Genomic DNA, 18,337 nt, shown 5'->3' on the forward strand with positions numbered 1-18,337 from the left:
GCCTTCCTGCAGCTTCCCTGCTGCCGGGAGGTGAGCAACGCCTTTGGTCATGTACCTCTACTGTAGTGCCCTGGGTCATCTCGGAACCAGAGCTACGGGACCAAGTGACGGTGGGCTGAGTCTCCCCTCCCCTCAAGATTGTGAACCAGTCCAGTCTTTTCCTTGTTTGGTGTATTTTCTCAGGCAGTTTGTTCTCAGCGACAGAAAGTGGCCAGCATAACATGTATCCGTTCATCCAGCTCTCATCCAGTCTTTACAGGGCACGCATATATCACGGCTACACTTAAGAGGATACAGGTAGAATCTTAGTATGGAGACACAGATCATCTGCCCAGTGAGCGGCAGAGGAAGAAGCATCCGTGACATAGAGACGGCTGCAATCTCACACCTGTTCTCAAGTTCTATCATCTTTCTACTTCTCCCTTCATATACTTCTAATCCCGGAAACATGTTTTAGGCGGAGGTGTGGTTTCTTCTTGAACTAGCTGTGATTCAGGAGCGAGTTCTGAGGCTTGGGACTTGAACTGAACCTATCAGTGCTGGCTCAAACTGAATGGTCGTGTGACACAAGCCAGCCCAATCAAAACAAAGAACAGTCTTAAGGCAAATCACCTCCTGCTTTCTGTACTTTGGCCAGTTTGGTGTGTGAAGTGTGCAGTTTCTGAAAGGCGACGCCGCTTGAGAAAGTAGCCCATGTTCAGGTAGGCTTGAAGGGATGTAGGGAAGAGAAGCAGGTAAGGGCTGACTACAGCAGACCCTGGGGTGTCAGTAATCACAGGGGACAGTCAGGTCCCCCTACATTTTAGACACACAGTGACTGTTCCCGGAAGAGGATCACACTGACCCAGACCTGTGCCTTACAGCTTCCCCAGGGCACTGAATTCCCTTAAAGGATACTTCAATAATATTCTGCAGTCAGTCCTGTGGGGGTGGGTACTGCAGCAACTGTCGCTTTCCGTCGATCTCTGTGTACTCCAGAAAGATGCCTTTTTGACAAGGGCTGGGAGCTACACTTAACTGGGAACTGCTTCTTAAAGCCCCCTGTCTTCTGCCACACCACACACACCACTGTTTCCCACCAGAGTGAGTCTGTTCATTTCTCCTACCAGGTCTAACTGCAGTTTGCAAGAGACTCCTAAATTCTGGAATTTTTTTCCCTCAACGTGAAAAAATTGAAACTGATGGTGAAAGCCAAGGTTTAGGATAAGGCATTAGAAAAACACATATGTGGGGACAGAGGGACATTTTCTTGCAAATCATGTTCTTAGTGAAACTGTGAGCAAGAATGTATTCTCACAGCCATGCCAGGGGTCAGCTCTGTAAACGACAGTCCCGATTTAACTCAAACATATGGAATCTGAATAAATGCCTGTCCCTGGTACACACACACACACACACACACACACACACACACACTCCACTGAGGCTGTCAAGTTCAAGAAGGACAAGGGAAAGGAATGGCTGGGTTCCCCTCATGCCTTTGGAAGGCTGTGACAGCTGTCCTGAGCTGGTGGGGACGTGTGAGTGAGTACACAGAGTCTGCTGAGGTTTTTTTTTTTTTTTTTTTTTTTTCCAGTCTCAGGAATGCACTGAGAAAAGAATGAGGCCATGCCCAGAGTGAGGGAATGGAACCGTCAGCATGGTTGTGTGATTGGAGGCTTGTTCCTAGGCCTGGCATGGCCGTGTTTCTCTTGGGAACCTTATGGGCCCACACAGGGACACTGCTATCATTTTGTCTATTTTCAACTCGGGAAATTTCCATACTACTTCTAACGCTCTGCCTTACTATGTATGTACGGCTGGCCATTGTAGTCAGTGTAGTGTTGACTCACTGGGTATGTCTGGCTCGCTGTTCTCAGAGATTTAATTATGTACCTACAGGAATTCAAAGCAATCAACACGCTTTTGGCTGGGAAACCTTTTCCTTTTCTAATCTGATACAAAGACATTTTTATAGACGTTAAGAATGGGCAGGTGATAGTCCACCTACCTTTAACCATGGAGCAGGAGGCTCAGGAATACTGCCGGGAGAGGCTGGAAGGAGGAGATGGGGCTAAGGCAGCTGCAGAACCTGAGAGCCATCTGTACATGCAAGAAAGGAAATGATGTGGCTTCTGGGAAGCCAGAAGCAGGGTGGCAACTGGCTCACTTACTGAGGTACTGAAGGAGGAACGTGTGAGTGGTGTGAGTGAACGTGCCCACAACTGCACACGACTTCTAAGTAGTTTAGGGGGCTAGTAATTCTGAAGTGGTAGGGGTAGTGTCTTTTTTCTTTTCTTTTTTCTTTTAATTTTTTAAAATTTCTCTCTGTAATAGCTCTGGTTACCTGGGAACTCACTTTGTAGACCAGTTTGGCCAAGAACTCACAGAGATCCTCCTGCCTCTGCCTTCTAAGTACTGGGATTAAAGGCATGCGCCACCATGCCCAGCGTCTTTTTGTTTTTAAGTGTATCCTAAGACCATAGTACCTCATAGGTACAGTGTTCAGCCTTACATAATTGCCTGAATAAATGAATGAATGAATGAATTCAAGAATAAGTACCAAGTGCTCTGAGGGCAGGCAAAGTCAGGCTTTGGGGATGCTAAGTTTGAGTCTTGACTGTCTCACAAAGCCGATGAGTTAACAGCTTGGCTCCTAGGGAGGTATTATTTACAACTGATGTAACTTGAAGAAAAGGGGGCTACTAGGAGGTTTTAGGTAATTGGAATTATTATCTTGAAAGGGATTGTGGGATCCTGTCTCCCTTTACTCTGTCCCATGCTCTTGCTGTAAGGTGACACTCCATCACAGGTTAAAGCATAAGGACCACGGTCACCAGCAGAAACTTCTGAAACTGTGAGCCAAGCATCCATTTTTCCTTTGTTAAGTTAGTTATTGCAGGGCTTTGTTACAGAGATGGAGGGCTGACAGGCACAGAAGATGAAGGGAAAGGGTATATGGACAACTGGGGGGAGGTGGGTGATGTCACTCTTGGAGGGGTTCCATCAGCATCTCCCCATCATGGTCTTGGGGCCCAGGAGCAGCAATGACACATTGTCTTAGAACCCTGATTTTAAGCATCTTCCTCTTGGCTTTCTGAGGGCTACTTGTCTGAAGAAAATAACTTATTAACCACAGATTGTACTAACAGTCATTGAGCAAGCCACAATGAACAGGTGCGGGTCAGTTTTTTTCTTTTTCTTTCTTTCTTCTTCTTCTTCTTCTTTTTTTTAATCCCAGGCAACTGTGAGAAAGTCTTTCTAAGGAACAGACAAGGAGGTAAGTTGGATGAGCTGTAATTACATAAGGAGAACCATTACAGCTGGGGCCCCGAGTCTACTTAGGGCCCTCAGATCAAAACCAGATCATTCTGGAGGCTTTATTTCATCTGTGGGGTCTGGCAGCATCTGCGCCTGGGTGAGAGGGACCCATGCAGAGTTTCTTTGCGGAGCCTGTCTTGGTCATCAGGGTCCCTTATTACAAGCAGCTGAGTCTGGGGACCTTGGGGTTTCCCGAGGCTGAGCTTGCTGCGTGTTTTCTGGCAGGTCGTGGTCAGGAGCAGATGACGGTGGCATTGGCGCAAGCCACCATAGCATGGTTTTCATTATACAGTTTCAGCAAAGCCTGGTATTCTCCCTGCGAGGGACACAGGTAAAGCGTTAGACACGGGATCCACAATATAGTCAACCTCTTAATGAATGCAGCCAGTTTCTTCTCTATCCAACGGCTGTGCCTCTCTGTACTCTACCGACCGCAGAATGAAAATACGCATAAAAAGTTGTTTCTGTGCCGGACACGTTTAGACTTCTTTGTCTTTTTAAGATCCTCTGGGCAGCCCAGTATAATGATCAACACAGAGCTTACTTACATGGCATCAAGTCCTATAAGTCATCTAGAAATGATTAACGTGAACCCAAGGAGGAGCACAGCCTGTATTGCAAAGACTATACTATTTTAAATAAGGATTTGAGCATCTCGGGATAAATGTTTTTCAATTACATTTATCTGTCTGTCTATCTATCTTAGTGTGTACATGTATATGGGTATTGGCATATCAATGCCTCAGTGTATGGTTGTATATGTCAGGGGATATCAAATAACAACTTGTGGTTATTGGATCTTTCCTTCTGCCATGCAGGACTGAGCCCAGGACAGAACTCAGACCAGCAAGCTCTTTTACTTGCTAAGCCATCTTTCTGTCAATATCTGTGGGTTTTGGTGTTTGAGGGGTCTGGAACCCATCCCCCATGACTGTTGAAGAACAGTTGTATTTATTGAGTGGCTTATATGGGCTTGGCATGGTTCCAGACTGCAGATAAACTAGAACAACACAAGCCAACCCCCCTGCCTTGTATAGCTTGTACTTCACTGGGAAAGATGGAAAGCTGCAGCTGTTATGGAGAAATTCGTGCAGGAAAGGGGGTGGAAAAGACAGCTGGGTTTGGTGGGATTGATGTTAGCTTGCAACTCTAAGTAGGATGACCAAAGGGAGGCCTGGGAGAGAGAATGCCCTTTAGGCAAATATCTGAAAGAGATGCAAGAGAGTGCCAGGCTACTGTGGGGCTATAGCGAGCTGCATGGAATCACACCTGATGGAGATGTATAATCAACTCCTGAGATGGCTAAGGCCTGACCTTATGCTATGATCACGCAATGATCCTCAGCTGCCTGCATTTGCGTGGGCCTATGGGCAATGCCCACCTGCCAATCTGGGATTGGCAGCCCATGCCTACTTAAGGGCTGGGAGAGTTTTGCCCGGGGAGAGAGGGGAAGAGAGAGGGAGAGAGAGAGAGAGAGAGAGAGAGAGAGAGAGAGAGAGAGAGAGAGAGAGAGAGAGGAGAGAGGAGAGAGGAGAGAGAAAGGAGAGAGAGAGGGGAAGAGAGAGAGAGAAAGTGAATAAAGTCCTGGAATAAACTGCAGTGAGAAGAGCTCCGGTGGTCGCGTCATCCTTGCGGGACGAGGGTGGCCTTCACATGGGGCTGATGTCACCACATTTGAAAAACAGACAAGAGCCAATGGGACTTCAGGGGGAAAGAAAGAAAGATTGGAAGCCCATAGAAGGCCAGAGTCTCAGGGCTTGACAGACACGATGGGATTATTTGCTTCCAGTCTGAAAAAGACTCAGGTGTGACAGTTTTCTTGGGTATGTTAGGAAGATCTCTCTGGATGTTGTGTTTAAAAGAGGCTGTGTCATTAGTTTAAAGGAAGCTATAGCATTTGAGAGAACGGGCTCTAGCTTATGAATGACAAGATACACATGCTTTTATATAAAGGGTGAACTTGTTCAGGGAAGACAGGCTTTCTGGGGGCAGATGAAGGCATGGACTACAAGACAGGAGGCAATGGATGGGGGACAGTCTGTTTCTGCGGCTCAGGAGGACACTGAAAGTGAGGGCTAGATGTATCTGTGTCCTTGGCAATTTATGGTTCAGGTTGTACCAAGAAAGTGTCCTCATGTTTTGGAAGACTGAAGGATCTCCCACTTTCAATTCAGAAGAGAGCAGACACAGAAATTTACAGGTTTATATGCAGGACTTTAATTTGGGTCAAGAGGTTGTTGGGTTAAAAGGAAAATAAGCTGGTGGAGACAGACTTATATAAATAAGCTGGTGCTGTCCTTTCTCGGGACAAGGAAATGATAGCAATGGCTGTGTCAATTGCCCTGATCTGGTCAGTATATATCTGCATGTGTCCTGAGATGTCACATTGAACTCTATGAACACACCCAATTACTATCTGTCAAATACAAGATACGTTTTATGCTAGGGAGGCGGTTTAGTTGGCATAAAGTCGATGTGCAGGCATAAGAACCAGAATTCATATCTCTAGAATCGCTGTAAAAATCCAGGGGTGGCAGTGTGACCCTAAAATCCTAATGCTGGGGGTGGGGGTGGAGGGTGGAGATAAGTTGCGGGCAAACTTTTCTGTCCCACCAGGACAAGCTCAGGCTTATTACTAACTAGCTCTTACATTTTAAATTAACTCATATTTCTTATTTACACCACGTGGTAACTTTTTTTTTTTAATATAGCAAGTTCATCTCTTAGCAACTCCTGAGACGCCTCCCTTCTTCTTCATGTTCTGTTTCTATCTGCAAGTCCTGCCTAACCTCTACCTGTCCAGCTATTGGCCAGTTGGTTCTTTTGTTAACCCATGAGTGTAATACACAGTTACAGTGTACAACGATTGTTCTGCAGCAACAAGGGGATCCCTGGAGCTCATTGGCCAGTCAGTCCAGGTGAACTGGTGTGTTTCAGGTTCAGTGCGAGACCTTGTCTCAGAAAATAAAGGTTCAGGGATGGCAAGATGGCTCAGTGGTAAAGGTGCTTGTGGCCAAGCCTGACAATCTGGGTTTGATTTTTCAGGACCCACATGGTGGAAAGTAAGAACTGACTCCTGCAAATTGTCCTTTGATGTGTCACATGCACTGTGACATTTACATAACACACACACACACATACACACACACACACACTAAACAAATAAATGTGAAAAGTGGAGATGGGATGAGATCAAGAGGACCATGGAGACCTTAGGTCTCTATATACATACATACACATCCTTCACCTGCACACACGTGGATACAACCACACTAACAAGTACATACCACATACACAAAGAAGCAAATAAATAAACACATTCCCAAAAAGAGGAAAGATAACCAGGCTACTGAAAAGTAAACACTGAGGGGAAAGAATCTTGGCTAAAGAGGAACCCCCATTAGTCCAGAGCGATCTAGGTGAAGCAGGGGGTGTGAAGAGGCCCCTCATTAAAATGTTCTCAGCTGTCTGCTCGTAGGGCAGCAGAGGCTCTCCGTGTGGCTATGGGCTAGAGGCCCTGGGCACACTGTGGCTGTTTGTGACCAGTGTGGTCAGCCCCTCTTGGGATCAAGGTCCCCAGCTGAATAGGCCTCTGTAGAATGTGTCCCAGGAGGCTGTGTCCTCTGTTGGGTCTGCAGGCTGGATGTGGGTAAGGAGTCTGCCAGGTGTCTGCTTCCCGGGTGCAGGTCCCAGAAGAGGAGGCCCAGGCCCAGAACACTTGGCCACGAGTCTGGCTTACGCTGGATTCTATCTCTTGGAGAACTGTTTATTGGCTGAGGAAGGCAGGGAAGGAGTATCCTGCGGGCACTGTAGATGACGGCAATATGGTGCCCGCTGCCAATGGCTCTGCTTCCAATGGTGGGAGATAAAACTGGACTCAGTAGGATCTATACTTTGCAGCCTGAATTTTCATTTTCATCCAGGCCTGCGTCACGCAGTTCAAACCTCCTTCCGTGCTGAGCAGCATCAGTGAGTCACAGTGCCCAGCCGTGAGAATGCCTGATCAAACGGCCAGCGCTCTTCTGAGAACTATGCGTGAAGCCATGACGCTCTTTCTGGAGGCTGGGTAGAGTCGACACATTTTCAACTTCTGTTATTTAAACTCATGGGGAGTTTATGCACTGTAACTCCGAGTTACGAGGAGTTACGAGGAGCATCTATAAATCCCTTTACATCTGGGAGGGTAAATTTCCTGCCCAAGAGCATCTATGACTTCAAGACCCCATCCCCTTCATTTCATCGGAATTGCTAAGGGTAGCTGATTTTTAAAAAGCCAGCCATGCAAAATGAAATCCAATTGTTAGCAATTACTACATCAGTCTCTAGCAGGGTATTAGAAGAAAAATGAGCTAAGGAAAAGCTTTCAAGTAGCAACAATCTGAAGAAAAGCTCCCTGGGAGAGTTTAGGCTGTGCATGCTAGGAGTGAGGAGAGATTGAATTTCCCTTCCTGGCAGAAGCTGTGCATTTCACACAAAGGCCCGAGAAGATCACTGGAGAATTCCCAAGAGTGAGGGCTAGAGACTCCAGCTGCGAGAAGGATTCCTACGGAAACCCAAGAGGGCCTGTTCAAGACTGTGTGCGACAGGAGGGAAACCAACTCCGAGCTGAAACAAAGCCGAAGGGATTTCTTACGGAAGAGACACCGTGTCTCCTTCAGATTTCAGCTGACAGAAAAGAAGCTGAAAGCAAGATGTTTGACTGGTTCCATTTTCAGGGTGTTCCATACCATCTCTTCTTCAGTAGCAGGAGGGAAGTGAATGGCGTAAGAATGGCTTAAATTCACACGTTCCTGAGATAACATTATTTTGAATAAAAAGGATTTCACGGGAAATGCTAGTCTTAGCTTTGAGTCTTGTTGCTGAATGCTCGGCACAGGCCACTTTATTTACTTGGTGATACCTTGGTGTAGCTTGACTGTCCTCATTGTAAGTTTAGTGAAACTTAATCCTCAGCATGAAGACAGAAGGATGCGTACCCAGTGGAACCTTCAAGCGGGATCTGCCCTTGAGTATATTTTTTCATTCACAGACGAATAGGGGAAAGAGTCAATGGGTTTTCTCGGGAGTGGGTATATTATAAAAATCACTTTGACTCCTTTTGTCCTCTCAAGTCCTATACTGACTTAGGATGCTGCAAAGTCCTCAACAGCAAGGAGATCCTCAACAGATGTTCCCTCTTTACCCCAGATGTTCCATACTCTGGAGTGGTGGGCTAGGTGCACCTTTAATCTTCTGTGTACGTGTATATATGTGGTCATGTTTGTGTGTGCAGACAATTATATATACATATAATTTTATTATATATAAATCATATATATGTAATTATGTATATGTATGGCTATAAACCACACATATACACACATATATGATTTTGTGTGCACATGCATGTGGAGGCCAAGAACAATCTTGGGTGTCACTCCTCATGTGTCATCCACCTTTTTTCTTTTTTTTGAGTAAAGCTCTCTCACTGACCTGAAACTTGCTAGGTTGGCTGACCAGCAAGCCCCAGGGGTCTGCCTGTTTCCCCTTTTCCAGCCTTCAGATTATAAGCCTGTGCCACCTCGTCTGGTGTTTTTCATGTGGGCTCTGGAGATCAAATGCAGGTCCTTAGATTTGCAAGGTGAGCACGTTCCCAGCTGAGTGATCTCCCTATACCTGATGTTTATACATTACATAGTAAATAGAAGCAGACTAAAATCCCAGAAGACACAGCAAGACTTTGAAGCCGTTGTGGTCTTGGAAACTGTTCTTTCTGCTAGAAGCTAGTTGCCTCCTACACACCCTAAGCAACTCTGGCCATATGGTGTCCCCACAGACACACCCTAAACAACTCTGGCCATACAGGGTTCCCATGGACACACCCCCAATCCTGTGGACAAGATGCCAGCATTTCAACTTTCAGCTGGGTCTGTTCTGGTTCAACCCGAAGCCTTCAACAGAACAGCAATATGAAGCATCAAAAGGTCAAGGCCAGCATGCTAAGCATGTCTCCTAATTATGGCATGTGCTAACACTTTCAACTATTTAAGTAAATTTCTCCTCGCCTGCTTTTCCTCCTCCTCTTCCTCCTCTTCATCTTCTTCCTTCTCCTCCAAGAGTTAAAGATTCACCTTTCGACATAATATTACATAACAACACAAAACAGAAATCGCAAATCTTACCTGTGGAACATCGAATCCAAGATTATTGACAGGGCCAGCATAGTATATCTGCTCTGAAAATACATAAAGCATAGATATAATGTCATTCATTCATTTAAATCAAACCCCCAAACAATGTGTTTATATTATTTGTGGCCACAGGGATGTAGATCAAGTCTGGGTAATAAAACAAGAGTAGCCACTGATATAAAAGATTTAATTTCCTGGCTCCGAATGGATCTTCAGTTATTTATGAACAACAGTCTCTGTCTGTATGTTGCTTGTTTTCCAATGCCAGGGCCGACAGTACAGAAAGATGTGAGCAGAACGCTGCCCAGAGAGCGAAAAGAGCTGAAAGGAAGCGTGGAGGTCACTGAAAGACAGACTGACTGAGTGGTCAAGAGTCCACACTGGGGCTGGGATGCAGGAGAAACACAGGGCGGAACTCTGAAGCCATCTGCTCTAAAGGTCTGACCGGCCGTTTGCTCTTTACACTCCTAAGATGTTCCAAAGATGGTTCTGTAATTTAAGAACTGTGTCTGCTTCCTAGGCCTGGAGGAATGCAGGGTTAATGAACTCAAAGCCTGAAGAGCAGCATGTGCTAAACTTTTGCTACATCCGGGAAGAGGGGAATGCTGAGTTTTACAGGATGGTTGGTCAGAGGGAGGTATCACCATGGTGGTGACAACTGACTAGTTGAACAAGAAAGAGAAATTTAAAGCTACAGCATAAAGAAAAAGCACTAACGTGGAAAATCACCCGAGAAAGCAAAGGACAGAGATGGAGGTGGCTTGAGCGTCTGGGAAGATAGGAAGTCGGGGAGGAAATAGGGAGTTGGGGAGGAAAATGTGTGGTGGGGATGAAAGGGCTTGATTTCTAAAGTGACCAATGAAGGGTCTTTGAATGCAGTTGGATACCAGACCTGGAATTTGGGGGAAGAACTAGGGGTGCAGCTATAAATATTTGAGTCATTATCATGTAGCTACCTATAAAGTCACGAGACAGGATGAAGCCCTCAAGAAAGACAGAATTACACAGAGGAGGGAAGGCCAGAAGCACCCGGGAAACCCTCCGGCATCCAGAAGCTGGGAATAGGAAAGCCAGTCAAGAGAATGACTGAATGGCAGAGGAGAAGAAATGATAGGCGTGAAGATGGGAGGGAAGGGCTTTGTCCTGGAGAGAAGCACAAACACAACCCAGAGAAGTTCCGTGTAGGCTGATTTGTAAATCGGCCAGAGAATCAAGGCAGGCTGCCTGACTGGTTTGGTTTTCTCCCTGAAGGTCACAGGCAGAACATAGAGGCAGAAGGCCTTGGGTGGCAAGAGGCACAGAAAGTTATTCCAGTGTCTCAAGGAAATTCCTTGAGAGGCAGCAGAATTCCTATGATGTGCTGATAGGGCTTTGTTGTGAGGTTTGTGGCATGAAACTCAAAGACAGTGCCTCAGTCCCAGGGGGAGCATCCACTAGCTCACTGTAGGCAAGTGTTGGGTTGTAGACACTTTTGTTACTTTCTCTTCTCTAAACGCGGTGATTGCTGCTGCTGACTGCTGGAGGGTTCACATGATGTCATTTCTACTATGTCTATTAGAAATAGGTCTAGCCATGTTCAGGAGAGGTGAATTACTGGCTGTCTTCTTTTGAAGACAAGAGCAGCAAAGAATTCTGGCCCCTCACATAGGGGTGCTTGTCTTACTGGTCATCACACCGTGTCACTGAATTAAGAACACCGAGTATTTTCCCTGTGCTGAAAGACCCATCTTTCTTCTGATGCACTTCAGAGGCTTCCTGTCCCAGTCCCATGAAGACCTCCTACATGAAAAAGAAACCATTTTAAATCAGGCCAGTTGTTTGTTTTCAGTCAGTATACAGAACAATGGGTTCCACAGTGGCATTTTTTTTCCTGTTTATTTTGAGACAAGGCTGGCTTTGGGTTTACTAAGAGGCTGAGGATGATCTTGAATTTCTGATCCCACTGCCTCAGCCCTCTAAGTACTGTGACAGCAGGTGCACCATCCCCAGAAGACACGTCTGGTTTCACACATGTGGTAGGAATTAGGTGGAGAGAGGGGGGTTCTATAGACATCAAGATTAGCATGGGAAACAACAACAACCAAGCCTTTAGCAGAAAGACTGGAGACCTTTCCTCACCAGGGCTACATGGATGAGACAGAGAATGTGTGAGAACACACTTCCAAAAGCCGGGAAAGGTAGATGTTATGTGAATGACTGTAAAGTCAAAAATCTAGGGGTCTTGGGTTAAGTCCAGGGTATCTGTCTGTCTCTGTCTCTCTCTTTCTCTTTCTCATATTAAAATCTAATTTAAGCGTGTCTTTCTGTATACGCATGTGTGTGTATGTGTATGTGCGCGTGCACTTGCGCTCTAGGGTGACCACTGAGGCTGGAGTCTGTATTGGATCCTCAGAGCTGGAGTTATAGGCATTTGTAAGCAACTCTATGTATTGGGAACCACATTCTGTTCCTGTGATAGAATTGCCCTTAACCACTGAGCCATCTCTCCAGCCCCAACTTTCTTGCTGATCAGTTGTCTCCATTTCTAATGCTATCAGTGTCCCTGGTCCAGTTCTTTGCACCTTAATACAGGAATCTTGAAATCTCAGCAGGTGCCCTCTGGAATTGGGTGCATACCTACAACATGCATTATGATACTTACTAATATTTACCCCCAAATTCCCTCCCTTCTCACCTGTCCTCCTGCTGGTCCCCTTCCACCCTATGCTTTTTCTCTGTGTGGTTGGATTCCTGTAGCATACATACTTTATGCCCACTTTAATGCTCTTGGATGGCCCAGGGCAAATGACTCGAGCCAGGAAGCAGAGATTGGTAGAAGGCCCAGCTCTCTTGGTCACTAGTAAAGTGACAGAGGGCAATCTTGCCCAACTCAGCTTCTAGACTCACAAAACAGAAGTAGAAAAACGTCCTGCAGGGTTCAAGGAGGACTAGAGTCCTTGTCTGTGGTCTCCCTGGGCGGAGTGTGGTCTCAAAGAAGGGTAGTGACAGTTGCCATTAGGTGATTATCAGTCACCTCAGAGAAGTGTCATCTGATGCATTCTGACAGCTACTGTGGCCCTCAGTTTTGGAAAGCCTTGTGCGGAAGCAGCTGTTTCCCCTTCTCGCATGTTCAAAGATGGACACGTGTGAAGAATGCTGTGTCGACGATACCTGCTCTTCTCCGATGCTCACTTAGTGCCCCAGGGTTTGCTAATTTGTGCTCTTCGCTCTTCACGGGTCCTTCTCTGCGAGAAGTTTTCATTAAATTGGTTTTCTATGCTTCACACTTTCAACTGGAGCTTTTTTGGAGCCCATGAAGTTCCTGAGAATAGCCACGAGGAACTCAGGGAAGTGGCTTTTTGTTGTTAACGCGACAAAACAACACCTAAAATTAAACTCCCGTTCCTTCCCTTCTCAGGCCCTCTTCGTTTCTGAGATTCCTTTAATTAACATTCTCACACTTTATACTATAAAAAGATCCCCAGGATTCGTGCACCCATTTCTTCCTTTCCCTCATTGAAATACTTATTTGTTTTTAATGTGCCGAAGATTAAAGAAATTCGCTTCCTTGACTCTGAAAATGTTTCTTAAAAATGCCTTTTTTTTCCTTATTAAAGTGAGTAAATTGACTTCAGTTCAAATGCACTTAATTTGATTATTGTCTTTTTGTTGGGCCAAAGATTGAAATTATGCTTACTATGTAAGTGCTGGACCACTGAGCCCCACCCATTCCTACCCCGAAACTGACTTCTACAGCATGGACTTGATGGCCCCACAGGGTCTGGAAGGAACAGGCTTGGGGTAAAGGCTGCTCCTTCCTTTCGCCATCCTGAGGAACCATAACAAGCCCTCGTCCCAGCCTCTCAGCGCATGATATGTCCAGCCCTGGTCCTGCCACTTCAGTTCTCTTCCTGGGAATGCCAGCATGGCTGGGCGGAAGCCCTTGTTGGATGAGTCCCCCTGACCTCAGGGAGAACCTGTGCACTGGGCCTAGCACTAGCGCTCTCTTTCAAGCTCTTTAGCTCTAGCCTGGTTTAGTCCTTGCTAGATTCAGTTAGTCGCTCTGTTCTGCTGGTGTGTGGGAGGGCCACTTCCTCAGCAGGTTCCTCTGAGCTTGGCCAATTGTTCTGCCTCTTTGTTCTTAGAAACCAGGCAGAGGCTAGAGCGTAGGTGTTCCCAGAGTGGACATGCTCCCAGAGTGGTGAGCTCTACAAGAAGCATTTGCATCCTTCCTCAGGCCTTGCTGGAACCTCATTGGAATCTCTTTCACGTTCCCAACATTTAAGCATCGTTATAGTGTATTAACAACATGAAAATACATAGACTAACGATTATGGTGCCAAGTCTATTAGTTTACATAGAACGAGGGCTTTATTTTAAGGATTATTATTTTTATGAGCTATGTTGGGGACTGAACCTAGAGCTTTGCCCATGGTAAGCAAGTTCTTGATCACTGAGCTATACTCTCAGGCCTCATTTATTTGTTTCCTCAGTCTTTCTCTCAAACTCTGAGACAGGAGCATTTACTTTTTGGCTGACCATCCGTCAAAATCCTCTAGAGGAATTAGATGTTCAGTAGCCGCCCTCTAGGTGCAGCTGTTGATCTTGTATGGAATCCGTGTCTGAATTTATAACAGGTAGTTCAGCCAGTCCTGGTACTTCCTTTCTGCCTTGGCTCTTGACCCTTTCTCTGGCTTTGGCAGGGCAGCTGTTTGCCACAGGTGGGCTTCTGAACTTGCAACGGCGAGTTTTAAAAGTTATCTATGGATAGCAATGTGAATACATCTATTGGAAAGATAGCTGTGCCGGGTAGTGTTTTTGTCAACTCTCTATAAAAGCTAGAGTCCTATTGGAAGAAGAAGCCACATTTGAAGCAACACCTCCATCAGATTGGCCTATAGGAAAGTCTGTGGGGTCATTTCCTTGAGTAGTGATTGACATGGGAGGCCTAGTCCACTCTTGGCCGTGGATGTAACGTGGCCAGATACCTCTCCTTTCCTGCCATGATAAACTGTATCTCCTAAAGGGTGAACCAAAAGAAATTCCCCCTTTAAGGTTTTCTTGTTTGACTTTTGACCACAACAGTGAGGAAATTCACTTTTGCCCTGGGACCAATGACATTCCTTTGTTTCTTAGTTCCTAGCTATTCTCTCCATCGTTAGTTGATGAATTTAATTTTTTTTTTAACTTTTAGCATCCACATCTAAAGGGACCCATGCCATATCTGTCCTTTCTCTGGCGTATTTCACTTGGCACATTGTCCCATGGTCCTCTAGTTTTAGCCATGGTCTTAAGAAATGATGGGATTTCCTTCTTTAGGATAGGAAACACTCTACTGTGTAGAAATGTAGAAACATTCACCTGCTGATGTTTCTACTTCTTGTCTACTTGATGCTGTTTTCAAGAAAGGGAACTCCTGCACTCTCTTGGTGGGATTACAGTACAACTATAGAGAGAAAAATGGAGACGCTTTCAGAACCATGATCCGACAGCTCTTTGCATGCAGGGGAGGCCTGTGGATCTAGGGGACACAGCCTTTGCTCTCCAAGGGCACAGTGGGATGGAGCCCAACAAAAACTAAGGGAAGAAAACCATGAGAGAGGTGAAGGTCAGTGGAGCACACTGCCTGTCTTTGGAGGGGTAGGCAGGGAGTGTGTTACTGCACTCTAGTGAGCTGTGAATAAAACCCTTCCCCTCTCCCTACCTCTGGGTATTCACTGAGCCAAATCTAGACAAAGGTTGAGCGTGGCTCCTCCAACACAGCTCTTCATGCCAGCACTCCAGGCCCTGCCCTCTCCTCTCCTTTCCCTCCTCCTCTCCCCTCCCTTTCCTTCTCCTCTCCTCTCCTCCCCTCTCCTTTCCTCTCCTCTTCTCTCTTCTCCTCTTCTTCTCCTCCTCTGCCCTGCTCTGCCCTGCCATCTTTTCCAATTTGTTCCCATTCCCTTCTTTCTTGTTCCCCTCTCCCGTCCATTCCCTTCTCTTCTCTCTCTGTTTCTGTTTCTCTCTCTGTCTGTCTCTCTAACTGTTTCTCTGTCTCTCTGTGTATGTACTTGTGTGTTCACACATATGTGCATGCCGGGAATTAGACCAGGGCCTTGTATGTTTCTGGGTGATTTTATTATTGTCTTATAGAGCTCCTGAGTTGTTTCTGTTTCACTTCTGAGAATTTTTATTTTGCATATATGGGTATTTTACCTGGTTTGTGTACCACTTGTGCCTAGTGTGTTGAGGCCAGGCTGCATGTGTGTGTGTGTGTGGGGGGGTGGTGGTGGGTTGGTTTAGATTCCCTGTAACTGGAATTACAGATGGTTGTGAGACACCATATGGATGCTGGGAATTGAATCCAGGCTCTCAGGAAGAGCAGCTTCACTCCTGAGCCATCGCTCTATCCTGTTTTCATTTTCTTTTGAAGGACACCCTGGGAGTTTCCACCGCACACCTGCTTCAAGTCTCAGATGGGCCTGCAGGGACCTGACCATATGCTTGCAGAGTATGTGAGGAGGGGGGAGAGAAGTGGAAATCCAGAGGTGGCCATGGCCCTCTGGTGCCATGTCAGATCAAGGGACTGCCACCTGGGCATAGAATTCTGTGTCAAAGATGACATGGAGAGGAACTGGGAAATCAGTGATGCTAAACCCCAGAGGATGCCCTTGACCTAGGAGCCTCCTGCCCTTGAGAAGGACAAGCCTGAAAAATAGGCTGCAGTTTCCCCGAACTGGTGATCAGAGCCATGATACAGTGAGGGCAAGCTTTTCCTCCTCCTTGAGTCCCCCCTCCCCCCAACCAACTCTCCCTCACTCATGTTTAGCGTTAGGTTTCTGAGTCTGAGTCCCTCATTTCTGTATTTCCACAGGGAGGATCTCCAAAGCAGAATACGCCCTGGGTAGAGGGTACCTGCTATGCTTTGCATGCAGTTTGTCTCCCTCCAAACCCATGTGATGTCGTGGTATCGAGAGGGAGTGGGATCTTTGAGATGCATTTGGTCCTCAGGGTTATATAACATTCTTTTAAGAGACTGGTGTGCTGGCTCTATAGGAGCTGCCTTGTTATAAGAACACGTCTGCAGTAAAGCAGAGTGGTTCCTTTCATTACCTCTTCTTACTTCTAAGTCACATTATGAAGCAACATGAGGCCCTCAGCGGATGTGGGCATCCTTACTTGGACTGCAGAACTATCGATCTAAACAAACTAATTCCTTTAGGAAGTACCCAGGCTCAAGGACTCTGCTATAGAACTAGAAAATAGGCCATGTCACTGCCCTATTTTCCTTGTGTACTCCGTCTTTGGGTTTCACTTGCTATGATGGAGCTGAAAGCGACCTGGGGAAGGATGGGTTTATTTCATCTCATACTTCTAGTTAATGGTCCTTCAGTGAGAGAGTCAGGACAAGAACTCAACCAGGCCAGGAACCTGGAAGCAGGAATGAATGAGAAGACATGGAATAGTGATCTATCCTAGGGCCTCATATATGCTAGGTGTGCATGCTATCAGCTGAGTTACTCCCCCGCCCCCCCAGCTAATACCCAGTATTTTGTCTTATGCCGCTGGCTGTGTGTAGTCAGGTGTCCTGGGAATACTTATCATCTTCCTTTGTGAAACCACAGTCCTGCTTTAGAGCCCACAGCTGTACAGAAACCATGGTTACTTTCCCCCTATATGAATTATTTTCATTTTGGCTTAGTAAGTTCTACTTTGATATCTTCCCCTACACATGCAGCCAAACTTCTAACTGCCTTAAGGAATTGTACTATCTAGAGAAATCAAATGTTATTGGCAACTCCAAAACATTCACCGCGAACTTGCAAGGGATCATTACAAAATTGTCAAATTGTTATTCTCCAGGGTTGAATCAATCGTGGCCTCCTATTCACACCTCTCGAGTGATTCAGAGACAAGCTCATCATCAGTCTCTTTAGATAACAAGCTGGTTTTGAACTAGGAATGGTTTCAACACACGAATTACGTCATTGACTTAAGGCCAAATTGCTTCTCTTCTGGGTAAGGAATATTGCAAGCAGAGGTGGTTATTAAGTTGAGAAAGGGTGACAGGAATGCCCCCGTGAGGTAAGCTTTTGCTATGAAGCAATGCTCTGGCTTCCAAACAGAAAAACTCATATCTTGCACTGGGCATATGGGCAAGTGTGTGGTCTGGGGAGTTCTCAGTTGCTTGGCATTCACAAGTCATTTTAATCAAAGACACATGGAACTCAAGGTTCCTTGGATTATGTGTAACTACTTGGGCTCTTGACATGGCAAGCAGAAGTCAGAAAAGGTGTTGTTTTTTTCTTGGTAAGGGTTGCCTGGACAGCAGCGGTCCCTTTCAGATGTCCACATCCTGGTCCCCAGAGACTGTGACTAAGCCATTTCACATGGACAAAGGGACTTTGCAGATGTAATTCAATGAGAACTTTGAGGTGGAGAGATGACCCTAGGTTACCTGGATAGACTCAGCACAACTAGAAGACGAGAGGGGGAAGGATGGGATGAGGAAGAGGAGAGGCCGAGTGGAGGGAGCAGAGTGGAGAGTTAGGCTTGTGAGTCAAGGAATGTAACAGTCCCAGAGACTGAAATGGGCAAGAGAGATGCTTCCATAAGCTTCCAAGGGCATACAGCTAGCTCTACCAACACTTTGGGTTTAGATTTGTGGCATCCAGATGCCAAGAGAACAAATCAGTACTATGGCTTGTGTCTTCTGTGGCAACTTGCTAAGCGACAGTAGGAAGCCAATACAGTGGTGTTGGATTAAGAGTGGAGGAAGAAGGACCCAGGTGGCCAGCCTAAGACAGGGTCACAAGTGGGGGCTTCTTTGCATTTGTGCTCCCCATGACAGAAACATATTCTAGGCTTTGAGTACAAGAGAAAATATGAGGGTTTTAACTGGGCTGAGG

The 18,337-nt window shown here is 46.1% G+C and overlaps 1 protein-coding gene across 1 annotated transcript in view; it reads right to left on the reverse strand.

The window, feature by feature from the left end:
• Positions 1-3,189: 3,189 nt before the first annotated feature.
• Ly86 (lymphocyte antigen 86) overlaps positions 3,190-18,337 on the reverse strand; it is a 60,199-nt gene continuing 45,051 nt past the window's right edge. Inside the window, exons 4-5 of the mRNA XM_050142347.1 lie at positions 9,462-9,514; positions 3,190-3,616 (exon numbers count right to left, since the gene is read on the reverse strand). Of these exons, the coding sequence (XP_049998304.1) occupies positions 3,533-3,616; positions 9,462-9,514 (137 nt within the window). The 3' untranslated portion in view covers positions 3,190-3,532. The remainder of the gene's footprint in view (positions 3,617-9,461; positions 9,515-18,337) is intronic.

Source organism: Alexandromys fortis, unplaced genomic scaffold (genome assembly GCF_014885135.2).
Source record: "Alexandromys fortis isolate MF-2015 unplaced genomic scaffold, M_Fortis_MF-2015_v1.1 scaffold_5, whole genome shotgun sequence".
Taxonomy (NCBI): domain Eukaryota; kingdom Metazoa; phylum Chordata; class Mammalia; order Rodentia; family Cricetidae; genus Alexandromys; species Alexandromys fortis.